The sequence below is a fragment of the Crocodylus porosus genome, unplaced genomic scaffold, assembly GCF_001723895.1.
Source record: "Crocodylus porosus isolate Cpor-Errol unplaced genomic scaffold, CroPor_comp1, whole genome shotgun sequence".
Taxonomy (NCBI): domain Eukaryota; kingdom Metazoa; phylum Chordata; order Crocodylia; family Crocodylidae; genus Crocodylus; species Crocodylus porosus.
Window position 1 is genome coordinate 70,461,965 of NW_017728931.1, and position 27,242 is coordinate 70,489,206.

The 27,242-nt window shown below is 44.9% G+C and overlaps 1 protein-coding gene across 1 annotated transcript in view; it reads right to left on the reverse strand.

The window, feature by feature from the left end:
* Window positions 1-27,242, reverse strand: part of METTL25 (methyltransferase like 25) — a 116,050-nt gene that overhangs the window by 18,319 nt on the left and 70,489 nt on the right. Inside the window, exons 6-9 of the mRNA XM_019543137.1 lie at window positions 18,634-18,728; window positions 14,649-14,678; window positions 11,391-11,464; window positions 2,190-2,283 (exon numbers count right to left, since the gene is read on the reverse strand). Of these exons, the coding sequence (XP_019398682.1) occupies window positions 2,190-2,283; window positions 11,391-11,464; window positions 14,649-14,678; window positions 18,634-18,728 (293 nt within the window). The remainder of the gene's footprint in view (window positions 1-2,189; window positions 2,284-11,390; window positions 11,465-14,648; window positions 14,679-18,633; window positions 18,729-27,242) is intronic.

The following is a 27,242-nucleotide window of genomic DNA, read 5'->3' on the forward strand; positions in this document are numbered from 1 at the left end:
GCCGTTGCCCAGCCTCTGGGCTTATATCACGCTCCTCGCGCTCTTGGGGCTCAGGTGGCCACAGCCGTGCCTGGCCCCCTTGACCCTTCTCCGGGTCTTCTGCCTTCTGGGCAACCACCACAGCTCTCTCTGGCACACACCGGGCCTCTCTCTCTCTGCCCCCTCTGGGGCCTTGCCCTCTCTAGGGCCCACGCCGCGCTCTCCGTGGTGGTTGCCCTCCTCCTGGGCCTATACTGCGCTCTACGCTCTTGGGACTCAGGTGGCTGCCGCTGTGCCTGCCCCCCTTGACCCTTCTCTGGGTCTTTTGCCTTCTGGGCACACCCCGTGCCGCTCCAGCGCCGACTTTGGGGCTCAGGTGGCCGTAGCCGTGCCTGGCCCCTTGACCCTTCTCTGGGTCTTTGGCTTTCTGGGCAAACACCGCGCCTCTCTCTGGCACAACCCGTGCCTCTCTGGCGCAACTGTCATGCCCTGCTGGCACTGTGCCCTTACTGGGCACTGGGGACCCCCAAGCTGCTGGGGAGCTCCCCTGAGGCCTCCTCGCTCCCCTACAGCCTCACCCGGTCCTCCAGTGTAAACTGTAACTGAGACTCAAGCCATCTGGCTGTAACATAAACACAGAGTCTCCGTACTCCAAACCATAAACTCCAAGCCCCCACCAGGGCTCTCAATCCTACCTCCCTTCAGGGTGTTCTTGTTCCCAGCATCATCGCAGCCGGTGAGCGTGGTGAGGCTGCAACCCCCCACCCCGGCTGCTCAGCTCTGCCACAGAGCTTCTACTCCTGCAGCTGCCAGAAGGGAACTGCTTTTCAGGCTCCGGCCTGGGCTGTTTATAAAGGCCCGGCCCTGCCCCCTTCTGGCCACCTGACCCGCCTGGTTGCCCTAGCAACCTGCACCTGAGCTGCCCTGGTGATTGGCAGCTCTGACAACCAGCACCTGAGCTGCCCTGGTGACTGACAGCTCACCTTATCTCTTTCTTAGTCACGGAGCACCCCAGTGCCTCTGTGACACACTACAAAAAAACAGATCGCTCTGGGGTATGTACACATGTACCAGTCCCCTGGTTGAAGCAACACAGAGTTGCCAGAAAGGCACACTGTTCTTCCAGGGGGCAAAAGGGGACTGCTGCTTAGCTCCTGAAGCCCCCAATACATGGGTGACTGGTGCCACCTGAGTTGGGGGGGCACCTGTCCCCCACCAATGGCCAGTCAGCAAGTGGGGGGGGTCCCCCCCATGGCCGATCGCGCTGACTGATGAGACAGCTGGTGAGACAGCCCAAGAATTGGCCAAAGAAGCAAGGGCTGATTGGGATGTCTCTAGTCTGGGGCTGCCTGCAAGCCTCCTGGAGCTGCTGCTGCCCTTTAAATTTCCTGACTCATGGTCAGCCCTGTGACCTTTACTTCTTGGCATCAAGGGGCATGGGCAAACTGCCAGGGGCAGCAAAAGCTGACTGATCGGCCTCTGCTACTGCTTCAAATTGGTCCTTACAGGGCTCCCTAACATCTCCCTGATAGGCAGACTATCAGAGAGCCAGCCAGCTGCTCTCTCTGGGTGCAGGGAGGGACAGCAAAGCACTATGGGATACTGGGAGTCATATAAATTTATTCAGATGCTAAATTTGTTGCAGAACAGTTTTGTTTCAAACAACAACTTCTTCAGGGTAGATTCACCATTTTTGTACTGGATTTGCCATTTTTATAGCATGACAAACATGTAGCCATTCATGTTTTGTTTGAAATGCTCATATAAAGCATCAGATATGTAAAGTCTGCCAGAGCCCTAAGGAACCAATCTGAATCATGGCTTTACTTCTAATTATATATTTGTGTTTAAAAAAAAATGATTTAGACTACTTGAAATCATGCAAAAAATAGAATAAGGCATCCCACAAATCAAACATTTTTACATGAAAATAAAAACATAAAGAAAATATTACTAGAAGTAACTCCCCAGGTTGAATACACAAATGGCGGTAATCTGGCTTGAATATATGTTAAGTCACAAAAAGCTATAAATGTGGATCTACAGTCTAATAATAAGAAAATACAGGATTTTATAGTTTTATGGCAATATTCTGGCTGGAAGAACTCGAAGTGGCTCATATAATATATACAAATAGCTCCACAGAAATGCTGGGCACTTCTAGATTTTATATTGATGTGAATTTCATGTGATAGTAATCAGCTTCTCACCTTTGACTCATCCAGTTCAAGCTTCTTCAGAGACTTTCTGACATAATCCAGGAAGGAGGAAGATTTGGAGAAAATTTTCCCAACATGATGATCGCTACAAAAAAACATCAAGATACATATTTTTAAAATTTCCTACAATAAAAGGTTACAAGTTATTGTTTCACAAATTCAAAATCTCTATAAAACAGAGAAAATAAGAGTGACAACCAAGTTAGAAAAATTATTGTAGAGCGGGGTGGGCAAAATACAGCCTGTGGGCCAGATCAGGCCTGGAAATTTACTGGACCCAGCCTGCAGCTGCCCCTGCAATGCTCTACATGGAACTGAGCCCTACTCGCTTCCGCCAGGGCGGCCTGCACTGTGTTCCTGCTGACCTGGGCCCCCACCAATGCTCAGCTTCTGGTGGGGCTGTTCCTAGTGGGGCTGCAGCCGGCTGGATGCTCCTCTGCTCCCCTTGCCTCCAGTGGGAGCCACTAGGCTGAAGCTTCTGCCCTACCTGCCTGTAGTGGTGCAGCAGGGGCAGAAGTAAGAGCAGAAGCAGCTGCTGGAGGTGAAGGGAGCCCAGCAGCACCTGGCCAGCTGCTGCCACACTGGGAACAGCTCCACTGGAAGCTACACACTGGCTCGGGTCCCAGACCTGGGGCCTGGGCTGTTCTGCTCCCCTGGGCTCCAGATGAGGCTGCTGTTCCTGTTCTTGCTGTGCCACTTTCGGTGGGCGGGAAGCTTCAATCAGGCAGCCCCTGGCCAGCACATAGCTCCCAGCTGCCTTCTACTCACTTCACCCGCCTGGCACGATGAGCAGCCACCTGCAGGCAGGAAGAGAGGGTGGAAGGCAGTCTGGAGCTGGAGCTCCATGTGCTGGGAAGGAGCTGCTCAACTGAAGCTTCCTCCTGCTTGGAGAGATGCCGCAAGAGCAGGAGCAGCAGCTGCAGCTCGAGGCAAGGGGAGCAGAACAGCCCTGTTGGCCCGGGCCCCAGCTAGCGCTCAGCTTCTGGTGGGGCTGTTCCCAGTACAGCTGGAGCTAGGCCACTGCTGCTGTGCTCCACTTGCCTCCCAGTGACAATGCAAACATGGCCAGCTGCAGCTGTGCTAGGAACAGTCCCACCAGAAGCTGTGCGTTGGCCAGGGCCAGTGGGTGTGGGCAGGAGCATTGCCATGTGGAGGGCTGTAGAAGCAGCTGCTGACCAGGCAAGCTCTGCTGCACCCCAGAATCTTTCCTATTTACAGTTGGGGGGCAGTTCTTAGAAACCAGGCTAAACATCTGAATTGGTCCAAGAATAGTAATAAAGCCATGCGTAAAGAAAAACATTTAAAAGCTCCTGCAGACGCATAAACTTTTTAGCAAATCACATGAAATCTCTTTTCAAAGTTTAAAATAGCTCAAAGAAATTGCATATATTTGTTCTACCTGTCTAAATTTTCTTACATAGGTACCATCATTGCAACAGACAATTCTAAGTCTGATCCACTTCAGCAGTCATATACTGTAGAAATGACATTTTCAAACATATTAGATATTTCTAATACTCTCTCCAAATATTTATGAACAAACAGCCAGGAGAGAGAGAGATTAATTGTATATTTTATTAATCTTCCATGAGAGATTAATTATATATTTAATTTTTTTTTTAAAAAGAAATTCACCAGAAACCCATAGAAATCCTATTTTATTAGTTAAGGAGTCAAGAAATACTCCCTTCAAATTCTTCAGACTATTTAGTTTTGAAATTTATTTTACAAAAGGAAAATTGAATGTTTTATGAACATATTTATGATTCCTATGCACTTAAACCTAGGACAAAAGAAGTCCAAAGAACAATTAATGACTATGCATTTAAAATGCTCTTTAGGAAAAAATATTCACTTCAGTGCATATGTGTTACCAATGTAAAGAGCCTTGTGCATCAGATAAGATACACACTGTATATATACAACTATAAAAGCAAGAATGGGCTCTTACTAATTCAAAGCCTCATAACTCATCCTCTTAATTGTCTTAGGGCCTTGTTACACATTAATTTTGGGTGGCTTCTGAAGCTCTAACTCCTGGATTGTCAACACATTAACACCTGAAACTATTTTCAGCACATTTTAGATGGTTTAAAGTTACGCCACTCTAGGGCACGTTATTTCTGATCCATGTTACTCAGCTCGTGTTCCAGCAATGTATGGCCACTCCCCACAGATGAGCTGCCCAAGTTGTCAATGTCCAGCATCCCAGGATACAGTGACCCCTCTTCCACCCTCCTGTTCTGTGTGGACAAATTTTCCATCCCCAGAACTCTACTTCCTAGGGGGTGGTTCTTGTACCAAGTCACCTCCCTTTCCTGTCCCCTGAGGTGTGACCTTCTCACCCCCCAGAGGTACAACGTTGAGCAAACAGCTACCAAAGCACATGACAGCTAGCCAGGTCACAGGGCCATGGAAGGGTTCACAACTGGGGTCTAGTTGGAGGGAGGGGAGAACAATGTAGGGGGCTGGCTCATGTTTCCATAAGCTGGTGCTTCCTTCCTAGGGCAGGGGCAGTATCTCCTCCAAAAGCACCTTTCCTCACTGTTCCCACCTCCCAGCCATCCTAGGAAGCATGACCAGCACACCCCCCCCGCACCCCCCTAAACCCCAATGCCAATTTCATAGAATCATAAAGAAGTAGGGCTGGAAGGGACCTCCTGAAGTCATCTAGTTCAACCCCCTGCTTGAAGCAGGATCATCCTATCCAAACCATTTCATACAAATCATAATCTAAACTCTGCACAAGACTAGTGTCAACCTTAACACAACATTGACTTAGCACAGGTAACCTGCCACAGGTAAAGCAGGGGAACCATGGCAGCCAATGTCCTGCTTCTAGAAAATGTTATCAATATGTGCTCAAGAGGTCCCAGGTAGAGGGCCACATCCCCTGCTAAGGCCAAAACCCCCACAGTTCGTACCAGTGTAACCATGGGATAAAATTTCTTCCTGACCCTAAATATGGTGATCAGCCTGACCCTGAGTGAAGGGGCAAGACCCTCTAGCCAGCAACCTCTGACTTTGCTCTCAGCTGTAGCCAATGCCCAATGCTTCTGGGAAGACTTAAAAACACCCTGAGATACAGCAGAAAAGGGGGGCAGGGGTAACCAGCAAAGTCCAGAAGCATGGGAAATACCCATGGTAGAACACAGGCATAGCTGCACCTAGATCAACCCCACCCAGTGGCTCTCCAATTTCTTCTTGAACACCTCCAGTTAGAGAGAGTCCACAACTTCCCCAGGCAGTCTATTCCACTGCCTCACTGTTCTAACAGTGAAGACTTTTTTCCAGACATCCAATCTAAACTTACTTTGCTGCGGCTTCAAGGCATTGGTCTGCGTCCTTCTCTCTGCAGCAGGAGATTTCCAGTGCTCTTCCTCTTCTTTATGGCAGCGCTTCCAGTATTTTAGGACTGCTATCATGTCCCCTCCTAAATGCCTTTTTGACAAGCTGAACATGCCTACCTCTGTCAGCTTCTCCTCATATGATTTGCATTCCAAGTCCTTGATCATCTTTGTTGCCCACCTCTGGACTAATTTTTTGACATCTTTTTTAAAATACAGAAATGCACATGATGCTCCAGATGCTGCCTAACCAATGCCAAGTAGAGAGGCACTATCACCTCCCATGTCTTGCACCTAATGCTTCTATTGATGTATCCCAAAACTACATTCACCTTTTGTGTGACTGCATCACATTTCAGATTCATATTAAGTCTGCAGTCTACCAAGACTCCCAAGTCCTTTTCCATAGTGCTGACATCCAGCCAGGTATCTCCCATTTTATATTTGTGTTCTTGATTATTCCTCCAGAGGTGTAGCACCTTGCATATGTTTGCATTGAACTTCATCCTGTTAGCTCTAGCCCAACTTTTCACTCTGCCCAGATTCTTCTGAATTGTGCTCACATCCTCCAACATGTTAGCAACCCTTCCCAGTTTTATGCTGTCTGCAAATTCGCTCAAGAAGCTTTCTAGGCTAGCATCCAAATTGTTAATAAACACTTTGAACAGCACTGGGCACAGACGCTTGAAATCTCCTGCCATTCTATCATTAACCAGCTATTGAGCCAGTTATCTATTCACCTTACAGCTGTTTTACCTAGCCCACATTTCTTCAACTTGTCTATCATGTGGGTCCTTGTCACAAGTCTTGCTAAAGTCCAAGATATACTATATCCACAGCATTCTTCTCTTCAGCCACCCAAATAGTTACTTTGTCAAAGAAGATCAAGTTTGTTTGACACAATTTGTTTTTTATCCATCCATGCTGGCTGCTTGTGATCAGCCTTTCCTCCTCCACATGCTTGAAAATGATCTTCCTTAGGATATGCTTCACTAACTTCCCAGATACTAAGGTGAGGTTAATGGGTCTGTAGGTTCCCCAGGTCCTCTTCCTTGCTTGTTTTAAAGAGGAGCACTACATTGTCCCTTTTCCAGTCCTCTGGTATCTGGCCCATCTCCCAAAATTCAGTGAAGATCATTGCCAAGGGCTCCAAAATCTCTGCCAGTTCCTTCAGGGCCCTGGGATGAAGCTCATCCAGCCTTGCTAACTTGAATTCATTCATACCCAACAAATGCTTTCTGACAGTTTCTTTGGTTGTCTCCTCCCTCAGTTTGTCCCCTTCCTTATCCAGATAATCTTCGTTGCATGTTTGGCTGCAGCTTAATTTTTTGTGCAGACTGAGGCAAAGTAACTGCCTTCTTTGCATCTTTGGTTAGGAGTTCCCCTTGGCTTGTTAACAGAGGACCCACAGCTTTCTTGGTCCTTCTTTTCTGGCTAACATACTTAAAGAACATCTTGTTGTACTTAACCTCCTTTGACAGGTGCAGCTCATTCTTTATCTCTGCCTTCCTAATTTTGTCTCTGCAGGTTCTTGTTATTTCCTGATATGAATCCTTGGTGAACTGCCCATTCTTCCATTGCCTGCATGCTTTCCTTTTGCATTTGATGCATTTTAGAAGCTCCTTGTTTTTGGTCTCTCACAATTTTTCTTATGCTTCCATCATGTGAGGACAGTTTCTTGTTGGGTTTCTAATACTGTGCCCCTTAGAAGCTCCTAGCCCTCCTGGGTGCCTTTATTCATCAATCTATCCTTCCAGGACACCAAGTCTTGAGTTGGAGGAAATCCACTTTTTTAAATCTAGTTTACTAATTTTGCTGAACTCGTGCTTTCTCTGTCTCAGGATTTGGAATTCTATCACACTGTGATCACTTCCTCCCAAGCTACCCATCACTTTAATGTCCCCCACCAGTTCTTCCTGTAAGCCAGGACAAGATCCTCCAAGACAGATCATCCCTTAGTTGTATCCTCTACTTTTTGGAACAGAAAATTGTCCTTCACACAAGTTAGGAACTGGCATGACATTTTGTGTCTAGCTGCATTGTTCTTCCAGCAGAAGCCCATAAAATTGAAGTCTTCCAAGAGTGCCATTCCATAGCTTTTGGACAAATTTGTCACCCATGTAACAAGTGCCTCATCCACCCCCTCTTCCTGATTATGGGGCCTATAATAAATTCCTACCATTATGTTGCTGCCACATCCCTCATCTTCACCCAAATACATTTTACTTTGCTGTCTCCTTCTTCCTGCACCAGGGAACAAGCGTATATGTTTTTGATAAACAAGGCAACACCACCACCTTTTCTCCCAACCCTGTCCTTCCAAAACAGTATAACCCTTGATGATGAGACTAAACATAAGAACTGTCCCACCAGGTCTCAGTGATACCAATCAGATCATAGTTCTTTTCACAGGCTATAGCTTTCAGCTCATCTTGTTTATTCTTCTACTTCTCACAGTTACATACATCAGATGAATTTTGCAAGTTGACCTCCTCACTTCCCTTCTGCACCACTTGTTCATAGTATCATAATATCATAGTGTTTAGGGTCAGAAGGGACCTAAACAGATCATCAGGTCAGTCCCCCTGCCCTGGGCAGGAACGGGTGCCGGGGTCATATCACCCCAGTCAAATATCTGTCTTGAAGATCCCCAAGGTAGGAGAGAGTACCACCTCACTTGGGAGCCCATTCCAGAGCCTGGCAGCCCTAACTGTAAAGTAATGTCTCCTGATGTCGAGCCTGAACCTTCTGTCTAACAATTTGTGGCCATTATTCCTAGTAACCCCAGGTGGTGCCTGGGGGAACAGAACCTCTCCCAATTCCCACTGACCCCCCTGGTGAGTTTGTAAACCACCACCAGATCCCCTCAGCCTTCTCTTGTGGAGGCTGAATAGGTTCAGGGCCTTTAGCCTTTCTTCACAGGGCCTGCACTGCTGCCCCTTGACCATGCAAGTGGCCCTCCTCTGGACCCTCTCAATGCTAGTCACATCCCTCTTGAAGTGCAGCTCCCAGAACTGGACGCAGTACTCCAACTGTTGCAGTCCCAGAGTTGAATTGCTTCTCTGAGTCCTTTTCCCTCTGGACTGTGCTGCTGCAGGGTTTTGATTACTATCCCCCATGGAACCTAGTTTAAAGCCTTCCTTACTAGGTCGGCCAGATGATGCCCAAAGATGCTCTTCCTTGCTGTCATCAGATGAATCCCATCTCTTGACAGCACTCCTACGTCCAAGAACATCCACCCATTTTTGAAGAAGCTAAACCCTTCACAAAGACACTACCATCTCATAGCATTCACTTCCAGGACACAAAGGTCTCTGCCTTGACTCCTGCCTTCCATGGAAAAATTGATGAGAACACCACTTGTGCTTCAAGCTCCTTAATCCTCCTTTTAAGAGCCTCATAGTGACCTCTGATCTTCTTAGTGTCATTCCTGGCAGTATCGCTGCTGTCAGTATGGATGAGCAGGAAGGGGTATTTGTCCAAAGGATAAATGAGCTTTGGCAGACTGTCTTTGGCATCTTCAATTCAGGCTCCATGTAGACAGCACGTCTTCTGGGCCCCCAAATCTGGACGACAAATTGAGGCCTCTGTCCCCAACCACCACTCCTCTTCTTTTCCTTCTTGTTGCGGTCATCCTGGAGTTCCTGACCTTGGAGACTTGCATTTGCTGTTCTCTAGGCTGCTGCCTCCTTTGCCTCATGTCTGCAAATGCCCTCTTCCTCAGCCCCTTTCTCAGCACAGACCTTGAAAGTGGTTGCTGACTTCAATCTGCTCCTCTTCAATTCTAAGGACCCTCCTTGGAGTAGTAACATTCTGCCACTTCTCCTCATAGCCCTTTGGCTTCTCCAGTAGCAGCCTCTTGTAACTCTTGTCAAAGTAATCTTCCTGGTCCTGAATGTAATGCAGCCTGGATACCTGTGATTCCAATCTTTACATCTTCTTCTCCAGGCCAGACACCAGATTATACGTGGTGCAGATGATGTGCTCCTGACCCTCTGGGAAGAATAAAAACATGGCACATCCTACAAAGGTCATAACAACCACCCCAGACTCCATTTGTGCTTCTTTTGCTCTCTAGAGAATGACTATACTGTAAGGAGGAAAAAAAAAAAGGGTAGTGGTAGGGGTGGGGGGGAAGAACCTGTATGCCAAGCTCCCTCACCAGGGCCCTGTTCCATGCTCCCACCCCCACATACACATGTCTATGTATAGAATCTCCTGTCCCCTGGCTTTCTCCCAGAGCAAAGTCCTTAAGCAAACTTGCTTTCTGTTTTCTGCCCTCAGAGAAAAAGGGAGAGAGAGAGGAAGGCAGGAAGGCAGGCAGGAAGTAAGAGTAATCACGCACCACATATGGGGAGGGAAACCCCAAACACACACATCGGGCACTAGGCAAACACTCTAGCACCAATCAGCCATCCCAAGTCACTAATACAAAGAAAAGCCTCCTCAAGGCAGTCCCATACCTGAGCTGCTTATATCACAGCCACTGCTCTCTGTTTATGTTATTGAAACATGAGACCTTCTTTACTTCCTCTTTATTTTTAAACTCTTTTAAAAATTTATTTTATTTGATCCTTCAGTGGCTGACTTCCTTCATTGCACCACCCTTCCCCTACTCCCATTTCCTTTATACCTCCCATTTCATTACCAACACTCATTCCATTAACTCTCAACCTCCTAGCTTCATATTTCTGCAACCCATCCCTTTTCCAGCAGGGATAGAAAACTGTCCTGACTCACCAGCCTTGTAGTGAAAACTCACAGCTGTAGCTCCTGGTCAGACCTCTGCTCACCAGCTCTCTAGTGGCAAGTCACAGCTGTGCAGGTGGGAGACAGTCAGAGAAGGTTTTTAACATAGAAGTGTGACTCCTCTAAACTTGGACTAGCACTAACAGAGATCAACATCTGAGCAGCTCAAAGTGCAATGTGTAACAAGGCCCTTAAGCTGTTTTGTTTGAATGCTGTTTGAATTCATATGGAATCTGGTGTCTTAAAAGTGCTAATCTGGTCCCATGAGGCTTCAGAGCAACAAGGAAAATAACAGCTACTTTACTGAAAATTGTGGTGTCTTGACACTAGGCCTACAGCACCTGTGATTTAAAGCATACAATCTTTATTAAATTCCTTCAGTTACAACATTTGCTTTAACAAATAAAACAACCTAGGGCCTAGCTCACTCCTTTATTTTTACAACCTAATACCCATGATTTGGTGTGCTACACCTTTTGTGTAGTTTCACTGTATATAATATGAAACATGGGAAGAAACTCAGAGATTGGGATTCTGTGAAGAAGATGACCAGGAAGCCATTTGTATTTGTAGCTTTATCTGTCCAGAAATCCTGAAGGAGATTCACGTCTACATTGCCTCATTTCCCTGGCATCCACACTGGCTCCTGAGCCCAATCCTGATATGCTTTCCAGCTGGTGGATGACATTAAACTAGCATTAAAGAAGTGCAGACTGTGGTTGACATTAAACCAGCATTAAACAAGTGGTTGACATTAAAACAGCATTAAAGAGGTTCTGCAGAACAGTACAGCTCCAGACTCTATTATCTAAAATTAACACATTTTCCTTCGGTTCCTGTGGGGGAGGTACACCCCTAGTATGTTTCCAGTAGTAAAGCTAGAGCTGTTCCCTCTTTGGTAAAGTAAGGACAAGATCTCTGCATATGGAATTAGAGTGAAAGAATGTGCTGAGCATGTAAAGACTGAAATCATAATACAAACTTATATAGAGAAAACGTATGGGCTGATTCTGCCATCCCTCTCATGTTAAGTAATTACTCTGATAGTATGGGAGGCAGAATAAGACTCTTATTCTTTGAACTCAGAGCTTCATACCTTTTGGTGACACCATAACATTCTTCTATAATAACCTGTAGAACAGCTCGATAAAACAAAGATTCTGTAGGCAGCTGCAGAAAATCAAAGAACAGCAGGGATTTAAAGTTGGGATCAAAACCAAATCCAGAATAACTAATAGTGTTGGCTCCCTTACTTAATTATTGGTTTATATTTTTGTCAAAGCAGTCTAAACAACGTGGCTGAGAGGACAATTTTCTAATTGTGTTGTTCCCAAGTTAAAAGGGTGTTGTTTGGTCAGATTACAGCATAATCATAATTGTGAGAAAAAATAAACACGTGAAATTGCCAAGTTTGATAGCAAGTGGGTAAAGGGATAAAGAGCCAAGACAAAGAAATAAAGATGGGCCAAATTCTGTTCTTAATTATAACAATGTAAATCCATACAACTCTATTACAGAAAAGGGGGTCACTCTAGAATCACATCACCATACATTAAGGGAAGTCTGTTCATCACTTTTCATACATGTATATGATCAATAATGAAAGAAAGAGACAAAGGGAAAATATTTTAAGGGTGTTAAAATATTCTCTTATTTATAGTCACTCTGTCTCAGTTCTCTGATACATTCATACCCACACAGAAAGCATCATGATTATCAAAACAGTGCGGTGCTTTTAAAACTTCATACCTTTAGTTATGAAAGATGTGTTTACACAAGAAAAGTTAATGCCTGTTAGTTAAAAATGCATCCCAGGTAAATCTACTAAGGCCAGGGGGTTTACATCAGGGATAAAGTGTTCTGTAAGTCTCTTCTATTAAAAATGTGTACACCTCATGTATACAGCCCCCCCAAATGATGATTTAAAATATTCACGGATAATTTACGTAGGGACTTAAAATGAAAATTATGGTATGACTGTCAGATGCAAGCCTTTGCAATAAAGCATATGGCAATTTTTATCACAATACTTTCTTTCTTATCTCTGTATCAGTTGATGCAACACCAGTACCAAGTGAAAAAGTTACTGATCACTGCATTGACCCAGAGCAAAAAGATCAGTCTTTTGAGATCTGTATTTATGATATTAGATGATTTTTCTATTTACTCCTCTTTCTTTGTGAAAAGCAATTTTAAGAAAAACTCTGGAGAATGCATTTTTTCAGTTAGTCATTGTGGCTTGCAAACAATATTTTAATTATTTCCTTGTGGGCAAGATTGTTCTTTAAAAAAGTACCACTATAAGTGGCACTGTTGTTGTAAATATCAGCAGAAATTACCAAAATTTAATAGGGGGTGAGGAGAGAAAGAAAACTGACTTGTTTGTCCTAGTGTTGCAGAGCACTCAGGTGACCTGCGCCTGAGAGCAGAAAACAGCTTAGGAGAGACCCCTACTAGGACGAAGAGGGAGGTCCAGCTGCAAGTTACCAGGGCAGCTGGAGTAACAGGTGCTGGTTGCGAGGACAACCGCGGGGGAGCCAGCTGACAGGAAGGGGCAGGGTCTGGCCCATATAAGCCCAGGTGGGAGGCCAGGAGAGCAGTTCCCCTCTGGTGGCCAAGGGAGGAGGAGCTCAGCCAGTGCAGACAGAGGGGAGAACCCTGACTGCGTGAGCAGCCCCTGGTCACTGCTGGGGGTTGGAGTGTTTTCCCAGTAGGGATTGAATGTTGTTTGGCTGGACAGTCTAGCTTTTTATGTTATAGCCCAGGGGCTTTGTGTTTTTGTGTTCGCTGTTTTGACCTGAGGACTGGGTGAGGCTCTTAGGGGTTGGAGGAGGCCTCATAGGGGCTTCACGGTAGTGTGGGGACCCTGGCATCAGAGATGGCACAGCATTTGGGGTGCATTGACCCCATCCCCAGAGCAAGGGGGCAATGAGAAGCCCCAGAGCAAGGGGGGCAGTAAGGAGCCCGGAAAGAGGGCCACGAGGAGTGAGAAGCCCCAGAGCAAGGTGGGGGGGGGGCTGCGAGAAGCCCCAAGGAAGTAAAGGAGAGGGCCAAGTCACAACAGGGCCCAGGTCAAAACCATGCCAGTACCATCTGCGAGGCTTGGGCTGCGGTGTAGGGGAGGAAAAGGAGCCACAGATAGCGCCCCCTGGCACCGGGGTGCATAAAGTGGGCAGCCTTATGCTAATGACATCAATCAATTAATCAATTAAGATCAAGGCATGGCAGGTGAGTAAGCAGACGGTTGGCCCATAACAGGAGGGCAGAGTCACCAATAGAAAGGCTCCAGTAGTGATACTCCTGTCACAATGGTGCATTGCCTGGGAAGATTTTATATGGCAAGAGCCACTGGGACCTGCCAGTAACCTTTGGTGGTTAACACAGGTCCCAATTGTACGGAGGAAAGTGGGCCGGGGGACGTAGAACTGGCCGCGCGACTTTCGGAAGAACAGAGAAGACAGGCTGCCAAGTTGGTCAAGGAGTATGAAGATGTATTCAAGCTAACCCCTGGAGAAGCCCGGGGCATGGTGCACTGGATAAAAATTCCTCCGGGCCAGGTAGTACGCGAGATTTGGAGATGGATTCCCCAGCAACTCCAAGACCCGATAAGAGTGGAGATTACAATGGTGCTAGAGAAGGGTATTATTTAGAATCTCACAGCGACTGGCGGAGCCCCATCGTGGTGGTACCTAAGCCTGATGGGAAAATCCATCTCTGTATCGACTACCAGAAGGTGAATGCAGTGGCTAAGTTTGACTCCTATCCAATGCCCCAAGTGGACGAACTGGTGGAGAGCATTGGGCAAGCTAACTACATCTCCAGGTTGATTTGGGGACTTAAAATAGTCCACAGCTGTTGCTTTCATGGTGTGTGACTACACCACTGCAACCCTTCTGGAGGATCTGCCCTTGCTTTGGGGTCAGTTAAGACCCCAAAGTTGAGCCTTTATTAGAAGACAGAGTAAAAAGAACCCAACGGTTGGAAGGGTTGTTTAACATACTAAGTTCTTAACAACGCACTTCTGGATTTTTGTATAGAATTTTAACCAGCATGATGAAACATAATTTTTTACAGTTTATTATTACACTGGGTCATTCAAATATGCATTCACTGACTCTTAATTGTGTGAAAAAATAGATTCTTTAACATCACTAGGTGCAGGCAAGGCAATAAAGATGCAATTTCATGGTGCTGACACATAATATCAATCTGGCTTTGATTTATACTTGACTAATTGTAATGTTTTAGAATTCAGCGAGTTGCAGGTCCAGTAGAAGGTCATGCATTAAAAGTATTAAAAAAAGAAAAAAATAGCTTTGTCATTAGAAGGTTTAAAATAAACAGCATTACTTACCATTTGGCCAACTGCAACTCGTTCCAAAGCCTTTAAAAGCGAAGATATGTTTATTCTTTATCAGAACATTTTATAAATACACTGTATAAAGACTGAGAGATATGACATTTTAAAAGATTAATTATGTGACATAGCATGAGGTTGTTAATACCATTAAGGACAGTTAATCAGTTCACTTCTGTTATTTGGGTTCATTCCTAGGACAAGCAATGATAATGGAATATTTGTGTCTGTGCATAGACTTATATTTCTATATAAAATATATCTTTGAATTTTTATGAGTTGAAAAAATACTTTATTTATTCCTAGGCAAATACATGTATAAAAAGTTCAGTTTTGATATTATACTGTGTATTTAAAATAACTGAATTTAATGTCCAACACATGAAATGGTTTTCATCTCTAGAGTGTATAAATATTTACCTTAAAGTGCATAAAACTAAATGGAATACAAAATTTAGAGAGACTAAGATTTAAAAAGTTACACAGATTCTTCAAAATGGATTTTTCCAGCCCATGAAACCTGAGGGAGGTGTGACACTATTTGATTTTTTTATGATCTAAGTTGACAAAGGATTAAAAATAGTGGAGTGAAAATTCTTTTTTTTAACAGGTGGTAAGACATTGTACCTACAAGAATTAAAACTGAAGAACAAAACTCTATGTAGAACTGAAGATAAATACATAATTATTCATACTTCACCCCTCAGGCCTCATCATTATTCACAGCCCTTAATCCCAGTACAGTAATAAACATAATTCCTATCTCTGTCATTCAGTCCCCTCCCTCCCAAGGCTTACTTCTACAATATATTGCCAAACTGTATTGTACATGTGTCTTCACCTGTGCCCCATGTTGCTCCAACTCTAGCTTCCCTTGACTTTTACAAAATTACAGTTGTAATTTATTTTACATAAAATCAACTTCATCCTTTGCTTCTAGTTAATAATTCACTATTACAGGTATGTCCTGCAGTTACTGCTGAGCCCAGCCCAACTCTAGATGCATCTCCTGTGCCTTTGACAGCATATGGCCATGAACAAGCATTCGTTTCTAGAGGTTGACGTTTTTCAGAAATTTCCACTAAAAAACTTAAAGGGAAAGGGAACTTTCAGCCTGTGGCCACCACCTCTCACCTCTTTCCATGCCTTCACCAGACTTGGGTGATTCTGATTTGCAGAGGACATTGGGAGCAGCAGTGGCTCCACTCTTCCCAGTCTCTATGGAAAGAGGGGAGGAAGGGAAAGAGTCCCTGCACCTCCCCTAGACTGGGTCTGGGGAATGAACGGGGAGCAGCTGCCTCTGCTCTAGGAGCAGAGGAGGGAGCAGTAGGGCAAAACCCCTATTCCATTACCTGGACCAGGCAGTTTCTGGTACAGGGAAGATGCAGAGAATATTTTCCACTGCTCCTCTCCCAGCTCAGGCTGACTTGGGAAGGGAGAACAGCAATGGGGCAAAGCCCCCATCCTGTTTCCTGAACCAGGGAAACCAACCTAGGAGAGGAGGGAAGAAGGTAGAAAAGCTCCAAGTCTATTCCCCAAATTGGGGAGGGCAGGGAGCACTGCCATGCTGTTTTATTCCCAGACCAGACCAGGTGGGTGGTGAACAGAGGAGCATGCAAGTGTTCATTTTTACAAGGTGTCAACCTGGAAGATCTGTCTCTTGGATGGGACATGTATCCCATGGGAAAAACTGAATGGAAAGATTCTAGTTTCTACCAGCAGAGTAGGGTTTCTACTGGTAGCAACAACCCTTGTATGTAGCCTGTGTGTCTCTGGGATACTCTCACAGGTGAAACAGAACTCTGGAGAGAAATCCTGTCTTGCACGAGGAGCAAATATCATGGTCAGTATTTCTGCAACTCACTGTCTGTTACTAACAACATACGAGATGGATAAGCATAAGCTAGAAAGCAGCCACTCTTCATACACATATATAACCAAGAGCACAAACAGAATCCAGACACGGTGAAGCAGGGTTCAATTCAATCAGCTGTGTCTGGGATCTTGGCACTGTCTAGTGAGGTCTTGGGATGTGAATGAGTGCTTTCATGTGCTTAAAGAGGTTTCAGGTTTGATGTCTAAGTCAGCTCTCATAGTGCCCTGGCCTACTCTAGTTGGTAAATGGGAATTCCTGTGCAAAAATGGGATTGCTCTGATTGTACAACAAACTGACATGCAACTCTAGTTGGATCACTTCTCCAGAAGTAACAGTGCTTTAACTGTTCATTGCTCCCTATGAAAGGAAAAGGGTTGGGAAAAGGAATATGGTAAGCTTCTCCCCTTCCCATGAAGAATACAGAAGGCCGGGGGTTAGTGATGGTGTGTTTAGCAACATGCTAGAGTGACATAACATCAGTGGACACAAACTGGAATGCCGCAGCTATGTCGCCGTAGTGACGCGGTCCCGCACTACAATGCATTGCTATGGCAATGAAGCAGCTAAAACTCACTGTGCACTGCTGGCACAGCACAGTAATGGCTGATATTGCATCATCATTTAGTACTAAATGACAGAGCAGTAACAATAGCACCATAGAGGTACTGGGTGCATCTACATGTGCAATTAGCATGTAGCATGTAGCAATAAACTCTGGTGCAATTCATGCCAGAGTTTATTTTTCTTGGGTGCAGCGTTTACATGTGCACCCAGTGCCACAGCACATTGAGCTAGGACAGGGCAGCCCCAGGGTTGGCAGGGGAGCCAGTGTGCCAGTCTGCCAACTGGGAGCTACTCCTTCCTGGCTCAACTTGCTGCGAATGGGCTGGCTGGGGCATGAAGGTGTTACAGTGTGGGCCTAGTCAGCAGGCAGCCCCCACTGTAGCACCCTCACACTGCAGCCAGCCCCAGTCACTGTCTACATGCGTGGTTCGGCACACACAACTACTCCACTGTACAATAGTACTTGTTCCGTAAAGTATTATCCTACAGTGGAGTTAATTCACTTATTGCACCCGATTATGGGTGCATGTGTAGACATTGATGGTTTACTGGGGAGCTAACTGAAGTAATGGACTGGTTATGGTTGTTATGGGCAGGTTATGGAACTGCACTGGCCAGTAAAGATAGCAAACATATTTCTGAAAGACATTTTTGATTGTTGTAGAATAACAAAATAAGGCTCTAGGATCCACAATTGATTGAAATGTTTCATAAACTTTACCGAAGGTGAAATATTTAGATTTCAAAGCATACTGTATAACTGTTCTGACATATTTCAGTTCAATGGCACACAGTTCTCTAATGTTAGCTCTGATCTCTGTAATCTTATATTAGCCTGGGCTGAGTGCTGGCTCTAGTCTCTGCAGGTAAGGGGCAGCAACAAAATTTGAAGCTAGAAGCATCTCTCATATTTTATTCAGGTAATGCAATCAATAGGGATTAGGGATGGTGAACTTTTAACCCAAACAAGAAAATGTGGGGATGCATTCATTCCTTTAGGTTAGGCTCAAACCCATCATTTTGTGCTGCTGATGTGGCCATGCTCCACAGGAGCACTCTCTGTGTGCAATATTAGAGAATTCCCTTATACAGAAACTTGTCTAAGATTGCAGGATTGGTCTGGTTTGGGGGATTAAACCAACTTGTTTAGTTCTTGTACAATTAGAATATTTAATATTATGAACAAGAAACATTTTGGGAGAAGTCAACGATGGTAGAAGCGCTGCCAGGACTTAGTGCCCTAGGGGTTGCCTTGTTCAATTTAATAAAGCTGTGGCCTTTTTTGGCCATTTTTAAAATACATTTCTGTCTATTCTCATTGTTTCCTGCCCTCAGCAAGTATAAAATGTGTAAAGTTGGAAGGTTAATACAATTTTTTTACTTATAATTTATCACACATACAACATTAATGATGTTATTCTGTGGTGTGGAATCTGGGATTTAAGTCATAGCTCTAGGATTACAAGCCAAAAACAATGAATTCTATAACATCTGGATAAAGCTCTTAGTATGAAAAGAGGGAAAAAGAAAGGAGAACCGTACCAAGCATGCTGACATTCTAGCATTGCGACCACAGCACCAGTGCTCTTCCTTTAAATACTGGCACATGGGAAACCCCCACGTTTCCACCGTGCAATCTGCAGAGAGAGAAAAATGATGTACAGCTTTTCTAAATACTTTTACTCTTACTTATATCATCTTTTGTGAAAGACAAATGGTAGTCAGAGCACGACAACAGAAATGTTTCACTGCTACTCCAGTCCAATAACAGAAAGCATTTTAGTGCGGTTTTTTTAAAGGTATTTTCTCAACAGCAGATATTTTTGCTTTAGGTTCCATTTCTAAAATCTTCACATTTTCTAAAGCTATTCCTCTCAGACTACCCAAGTGAATTTTATACAAACTGTTAGAGAAAACAAAAGCTTTTGTGATTTATTTTGGCAACCAAGACGCTGACACGCACCTCAAGATGTAAGCTGGGTTGCCTGTCAACCTAACAGGACATATGCATCACATCCTGCTGGGCTTTTCTTTTACTGTAAACAATTTTTAAATAGTATTTCAGCAAGTTGTTACAAAATAATTTGAGCTTATTATAGTGCTGAAGCTTTGTGCTTCGTTGTGGGACATTATGTTTATTTTTTAGAAAAAACAGCTGCAAAGGCTCTCACTGTTTTTTCAAAACATTAAGAAGCTTTTACATCAGAAGTTACAATTCAGTTTATTTCAGTCTCATTAAAGTTTAAAATGACAGCACAGCTTTTAAATTAATATTTAATATGAATGTATCTGTGGGAAACCCAAACTATCAGGATTGCCTTAGTATGTTAGTACCACTCATTTTTCGTGATTTTTTTCCTAGATTGTCCTTAAAAACCACTTTCAAATCACACTGAATGTTAATTAATAGGTTTTTGCTTTTCCAGCAAAAAAAAGGAAAACAAATTGGATAGTGTCTTGGCATTTCAACTTAGAAAGATTGCTCAGAAATATTTTTAGATTAATCAAGATGATGGGGTTAAAAGGAGGACAGCGGAAATAAGCTAAATACATTAGAAACGGGATACAAACATTTTTGAAAGGCCTATCACAAAATGTGTATAAAAATGATACAAGAGAAAAATACCAGACCCATAGTCTAACAGGGGGACCCTTGAAGAGCAAGAGGATCCTTTTGGGCAACAAAGTAAAGACAAAGGGAAACTTTCTAAAGCATTAAGATACAGGCAACAGGAAAAACTGCAGCAGACTTTGGCCTACAAAAAGAACTCATGAAGGCTGCTTTACAACAATATTTTATATAAGCCATGAGGCAAGATTCATCTCTGCTGTAAATATGGGCTACATGAGAGAAAAATCTAGCTGATTGTTTATACTAAAGTGATGGTTAACAAGATTCTATTAAATATACTTATATAAAGCAAACAATATCTGCTATGACTTTTATTGCTTGGTTTGAACTAATCAGACTCTTTATATGCATATGTTATGAATATTTCAAACAGAAACTGGCAAACACTGAAAAAAAAGAGCAGGTTAAAGTCTTGGAATTCTTATTTTCCCCTTCTTTTGTACACATCCTTCAGTTATCCCATTTCAAGGCACACCCACTATCCATGCAAGGTAAAAATGTTACCAGAAAAGCTAGACTATGAATATTTATAAACCATATGAATGATTAGTTAATCTGAAGCATTCCTGTTTTCTCTCAATAACAAAATCAAAGTGCTGTCATCCACTTATAATATTAAAAAGGAAAAATAGAGATAGAAAGAAAAGGAAATATAATACCCTACGACACAACTTTGTTCTAGAATTCCTGCTGTAATTTATTTTGCCAATGTATTTCATAATGTAGGTTCCTTGGGGTGCAAAATACTTCAGCATAATATAGCTATATGGAATACTTGTATTTTTATAATTATCTGTGATCACAGATAAAACATCTGAGCAACATAACTTTCTCCCAAGAATTATAGGAAGAACAGCAAGTTAATTGGTTCTGATTTACAAATGATACCTTATGAAGTTATTTCAGAAGTCACGCTATTTCTTTTAAATAGATTGTGTTGAAATATGCTTCAGAACAAGGGTGCTCCTTTAAGGGAGCAAGCAGCCAGAGAGGCCGCTTGAACAGGGCAAAAAGAGGCAATCGAGGACTCACCTGACCAGCAGCAGTATAAACAGCAGATAGAGCTGTATAAATCCTGAGCTTGAGCTGGCCAGGCAGGACACGAAGCAAGGAGCTCCTGGTAGCAGAGCAGCAGAGCTCCTGAATTCGGGAAGAAAGCCACTCTGCAGCACAGGGTACAAGCTGGGCTTGCTTATACAGGCGGGTGGCCCTGGTTTATGTGAAGCCTTGAAGAATGCTTGAGTACCTGCCAGAGGGCAGGTGCTTGCTATTAGGTTGCACTAGCAGTATAGCCTGGAGCCCTGCAGGGGCAGGCAAAGTTTACCTGGACAGCCAGAAGCCCAGCAGGGGCTGAGACTGGAACTGGCAGGGTCCTGCATCCCAGATTGGGGCCAGGAATATCGTAATGGGACCGGCAGGGTCCAGCACCTCAGCAAGCAGTCAGGAATAGTGTAGTGGGACCAAAAGGATCCTGAGGGGCATAAAGGGGCCACATGAGAAACCAGAGGGCTTAGCACCCCAGAGAAGTGCCAAGAGTGAGACTGAGGGGCCTGGAAGCCCAAAGATGGGCTGAGAAGTCTGAGGGCCTAGAAAGGGGACAAAGCAGGGACTAGAGGGTCTGACAGCCCAGAGGGGAGTTGAATGAGTAGCCAAGGAGTCTAGCAGCCTAGGGAGGGGCTGACTGAGGGGGCTGGAGACTCAAGTGGGGCTGTGCAGGATACTGAGCTGTCTGAGGATTCAGAGGAGGGCCACATGAGTATACGCGCATGACAAAGAAAATGTCCATGATGACACAAGATGCAAGGCTTTGGGTGTGGTGTAGGGGAGGTATGGAGCCACACAGTTAGCCCCTAAGCCTACACAAGTAAGGTCAGGCCAAGAGGGCCTATTTGAGCCTGAGGGCATAGTTGAGACTGGTGGGGGTTCAGGGGAACCCTGATGGAGATTTGGTAGGATTGAGGCTCACTCTAAAGCCCATGGACAGCCTCCTTTATTCAACCTTTAACAAGATCAGGGCATGGTGCAAGCAAATTGAGAGAGGGCTGACTAGAGTAAGAGCCAACAAGGAGTTGCACGGCCCCCAGGGACTTGGACCTCCTACTTGATCAATATGTCTGGTGACTGGAAAAAAAAAAAGTTCACATCATAGTAACTTCATGAAGGTTCCTGATGTGCGTACAGGACCTACACCTCATGCAGGACGTACTCGTCCCCACTAGAGAAAATGCCATACTGGATCTGGTGTTAGCCTCTGGGGATGACCTGGTGGGGGATGTGCTAGTACAAGAGAGCCTAGAGGACAATGATCATGAAATGATCCAGTCTGCTATTCAGAGAAAGGTGGGGAGGGTAACTAGCACACTGCAAATGCTTGACTTTAGGAAAGCCAACTTTGATGTGCTCAGGGCAGTAGTCAGGGAGGCACTCGGAGTCCAGGGTGTAGCTAGTATGGGGGTTCAGGAAAGGTGGTCCTTCCTCAAGGAGGCTATCTTTGGGGCACAGCAGGACACAATTCCACTGTGCAGGAAGGCAGGAAAAGGGTCCAAGAAACCTTCATGGCTGAGCGCAGATATCCAGGCTGGCCTGAGGGCAAAGAAAAAAGCGTACTGGTCGTGGAAGCAGGGGGCAGGGACAAAGGAGGAGTACACCTCCCTGACCCAAGCTTGTAGGGATTTGGTAAGGAAGGCTAAAGTAGCACTGGAGCTTAGATTAGCTTCTTGGATTAAGGATAACAAAAAGTCCTTCTTCAAATATATAGTTAGAAAGAAGAAGTCTCAGGGTAACACTGGACCCCTACGGGGCAGGGCTTGGCAGGGCAAGGCAGATGGTGATGGACACGTGAGAAAAGGCAGAACTCTTTAACAAGTTCTTTGCCTCAGTGTTCCTGTCTGCTGACAATGGGGTGCTCTCGGGTGATAGCATAGAGAGGCCCAGGAAGGATGCGAGTCCCCCGACTGTTCAGACCTAGTTAAGGATTACCTGGATGGCTTAGATGTATCCAAGTCGGCAGGCCTGGATGCCCTTCAGCTGTGGGTGCTGAGGGAATTGGCTAGTGTCATTGTGGAGTCATTGGCATGGCTGTTTGGGGACTCCCGGTGTTCAGGCCAAGTCTCTGAGGACTGGAAAAGGGCCAATGTAGTCCCTGTTTTCAAGAAGGGGAGGAAGAAAGAGCCTGGCAACTACAGGCCATTCAGCCTCACTTCTATCCTGGAGAAGGTCTTTGAAAAAAATTATCAAGGGCCACATTTGTGAAAGTGATGAAAGGGGAAGTGATGTTGAGGGGTAACCAACATGGGTGTGTGCCAGGCCAATCCTGCCTGACTAACCTGGTCTCTTTCTATGACCACGTAACAAAAAGCTTAGATGCGAAGGAGGAAGTCGATGTCATCTTCTTGGACTTCCAGAAGGCCTTTGACACAGTGTCCCACCCAATTCTGGTGGGCAAGCTGAGGGACTGTGGCATTCAGGAATGCACAGTCACATGGGTGGCAAACTGGCTCCAGGGGTGCACCTAGAGGGTGGTGGTGGACGGGTCAATGTTGACCTGGGAGGGTGTGGGCAGTGGAGTCCCCCAGGGCTCGGTCCTAGGGCTGGTGCTGTTCAACATCTTCATTAGCGACCTGGACGAGGGTGTGGACAGCACCTTGTTCAAGTTCGCTGATGACACGAAGCTGTGGGCCAAAGTGAATACACTGGCAGGCAGGGACCGCATCCAGGCAGAACTGGATAGGTTAGAGAAGTGGGTGGATCTGAACAGGATGCGGTTCAACAAGGACAAGTGCAGAGTGCTGCACCTGGGGAGAGGGAACCAGCATTATGGTTATGGGCTGACCCTCTCAGCAGCACAGAGGCAGAGAGGGATCTTGGAATCATGATTGACTCCAGGATGAATATGAGTTGCCAAGGTGATGAAGCAATAGGCAGAGCCAACCGCACCCTGTCATGCATCAACAGGGGCATCACTAACAGGTCCAGAGAGGTCTTGCTCCCCCTCTATGCGGCACTGGTCAGGCCGCAGCTGGAGCACTGTGTCTAGTTCTGGGCACCACACTTCAAGAGGGACTTGGAAAACCTGGAGAGGGTCTGGAGGAGGGCCACTTATATGGTCGGGGGCCTCTGTGGCCAGCCCTATGAAGAGAGGCTGAGGGACCTGAAACCACAAGAGGAGATTGAAGGGGGATCTTGTGGCTGCCTATAACATTATCAGGGGCCAGCAGCAGGGACTCGGGGAAAGACTGTTCACCAGGACCCCCTTGGAGTCACTAGGAACAGTGGCCACAAGCTGAGGGAGGATAGGTTTAGGTTAGATATTAGGAAGAACTACTTCACTGTAAGGGTGGCCAGAGCCTGGAATGGGATTCCCAGAGAGGTGGTGCTCTCACCTTCCCTGGAAATCTTCAAGAGGAGACTGGATAGGCACCTGGCTGGGGTCTTATGACCTCTCCCACCCCCAGTGTCATTCCTGCCCATGGCAGGGGGTCTGACTTGATGATCTGTCTAGGTCCCTTCCGACTCATTGATTCTATGATTCTGTCATAGAATCCTAAAGTGGAAGTTCAATAAGTATTGACATACAAATATTGAAAATACTCAAGAAACCTTTCCAACATGGATGCTTTCTGAAAGACTGTACAGCAAGTCATCATGGCTAGGGATAGACATTACACATAAACCAGTTTAAGTGAACAGAAACATCTGTACCAGAACAGATGATCAGTGCACATAAACCAGTTTGAAAATGGTGGAAACTGGTTTGAGAGAAATCTGGCTGAATATAGTATCAGACTTAACTGATTTGCCTCAAACCAGTTTATGCAATGTCTGTCCCAGACCCCTTGCTGATTTAAGATAAACCAGACACCCCCAGAACCCCAGCAAGCTCTCTAGGCTGGGTGGGGCTCTCTGCTCCACTGTAGAGCTGGCCCCTCCCCTTTGCTCTCTGGCTGGAGCTTGGCACAGACTTGCAGGCACAGAGTGTCTGCCTGGCTTCTCCCTGCTAAGCAGGGATTATTCTCTCTGTCCCCTCTGCCTTATGCAGACCCCTCAGTATTAGTTAGTGGACCACACATTAGCTAAGGTCTGTGATGTGGGAAAGGACAGAGGCAGACAGGCTTTTTGGAGCTAATCAGCAGGTTGGTTAATAGAGAGAGGCTTTGTTTTCTTAATGATTTGATAAACACCAAGTTAAGGGTGATAAACATTCCCTGCTGGGCAGCTGGGGGTGGGGGTGGGAAATAATCAGAGCAACCTGCCAGGGCCGGGCCATGATGCCCCCCTCAGCTCTGTCTTGTGGAAGCAAAGAGAGGGCTGCTCTAGTGCCACCTGGCCTCTACCCTGAGCCAGTCAGTGCAGGTATGTCCCTGCATTTCTGGGATGTCTGTCTGGATTACAAACTGATTTAGCCTAGCCAGGTTAGACTAACCTGCAAGGACTGAATCAATTCAGGCTCAGGGTTTCTGAATGTCTGCCCCGAGCCCACAAAAGAACTGTGGTGGTCTACCGCATTGGAAGAAACTAACGAGACATTTTCAAATCAGTGCAGAAATGGTAATTAGGATGACCTTTCTTTTTCCATATAACTTTAACAAAGTAAGGAATTGCAGGTAATAGGTTGAAACATAAATAAAAGCTGAAGTAGAGCGTAACCCTGTTCACTATTAATGAAAAAGAGAAGACCTACAATTTAGACTATCAGTTCACAAGTATCCCACCGTACATATGTGGCAGGTGTCATAGCCACAAAAGTACATTAAAAGGAGCTTTTGTAAAAAAAAATAAAACAAAAAATCCATCCAAAGAAAACCCTCATATTTCACATTCAAGCACTATTCCACCATATTTCACTGATCAACCCCTCATATTTCATATTCAGGTCTGCAAACTCTTCATGAGCTTCAGGTTCTTACAACCTTCAGCATATAAAGGAAGGGAGCATACTGAGCACAACAGATCTAAAGCAATGTCTTCTCAAAACATGAGCAGCAGGATTTCAATTCAGCAAAGCATTTAACCAGAAGCAAATAACATTTTTACTATACGACCAGAAAAAAGATGATCACAATCACGAATGAACAAATTTCAATGAGGACAAGTCAGATTTTTTATTTTACTGCTTTTAGTACTGTGCAGTTGATTCTGCTTTGGAACACTGGTTCTTTTCTTCTGATCTAATGACAGAAAATCAACACAAGTTTAAGTGCTCTGCTGAATAAGATGTTTTGTTTAATTAGGGCCTAAGCAAAAAAGAAAAAGCAAGTGCTGTTAGATTAGTTCCAAGATGTATGTCACTCTTCTGTACCTGTCATCGACTGAGCAATATACAGACGACAGACACATCAGATCAATGGTCCAACAAAACAGATCAAAGCACTGCTTATAGAAAAATGTGTAATGTCAGGCCAGGTAAAGCATTATGAGGTGCTATAATGAAAGCAATCCTTTTGATAGCCACAGAACACAAGTCCTATTACAAAACTTGAGATAAGGTAAAAGCAATGGGGATAATTTCACTAAGACATGTTTAAAGGCAGATAAATGAAGAATCTAATTCTCTCTATATTGTTTCTAACAGCTTATTACATAGAAAGGGAAGGACTTTTTCTGTACGAGGAAAATCTTAGGGAATTTCCAGTACTTTTCTTCTTTAAGAAGAAGGATTTTTGACAATTTCAGAAGGACCAATCCGAAAAAATTATAGAGACGAAGAATCTGTGAGAAAAATATGATTTAGTCCTAGTATATATCAATTCCTCCATGGAGCTACTTGACCTACTCCTGATAGCAGCTTGCCCTCAAGATTAGTCCTCTAGTATGTGTCCTTTATTAATCCTCCAGAAGGTAGGGAATCCATTAGACTTGAATAGGGAACACACTGTACAAAGTAGTTGCTTTCTGCCTATCCCCTAATCTGTCATAACTCTCAATTCCTGTGGAAGAGTTCTCATACTCTTAGGGAGATGGCTGATACCTATTTTGGATGAATGAGCAGACAGGAGCTCTCAGCTGCTGAGTGCAGCTGATAGCAGGTGAGTGCAATGTGAACAAGGAAGTAGGGCCTGCTTAAGCAGAAATGCTAGGCCAACCACAGGAGCCAGAAACACAGGAGCAGTGAACAGGTCAGCAAACAGGAGAGTTTGGGTGGGAGTCCTGCTTGGGAGAGAAGCAAGAAGGAAGGCCTCCCCAGTTTGGGCTGTGTGGTATAGGTTCAGTGTGGGAGCTGTTCCAGTAGGACTAGCTGGGAGTTCTAGTACAGTCTGTTGGAAAGTCTGCCCAGTCACTTTCTTTTTTACTTTTTCTTCACTTTAAGTTTGTTTGGGGGAAACTCTCCTCAACATGCTGCTCACAAACAGGTAGACATTGGTTGAGAATGTGAAGGTGGAAGGTAACTTGGGTGAGAGTGACCCTGAAATGTTGACAATCCTAAGGTGAAGACTTTCATAGATTTCATAGACATCAGGGCTGGAAGGGACCTCGGGAGATCATCGAGTCCAGCCCCCTGCCCAAAGGGCAGGAAGTCAGC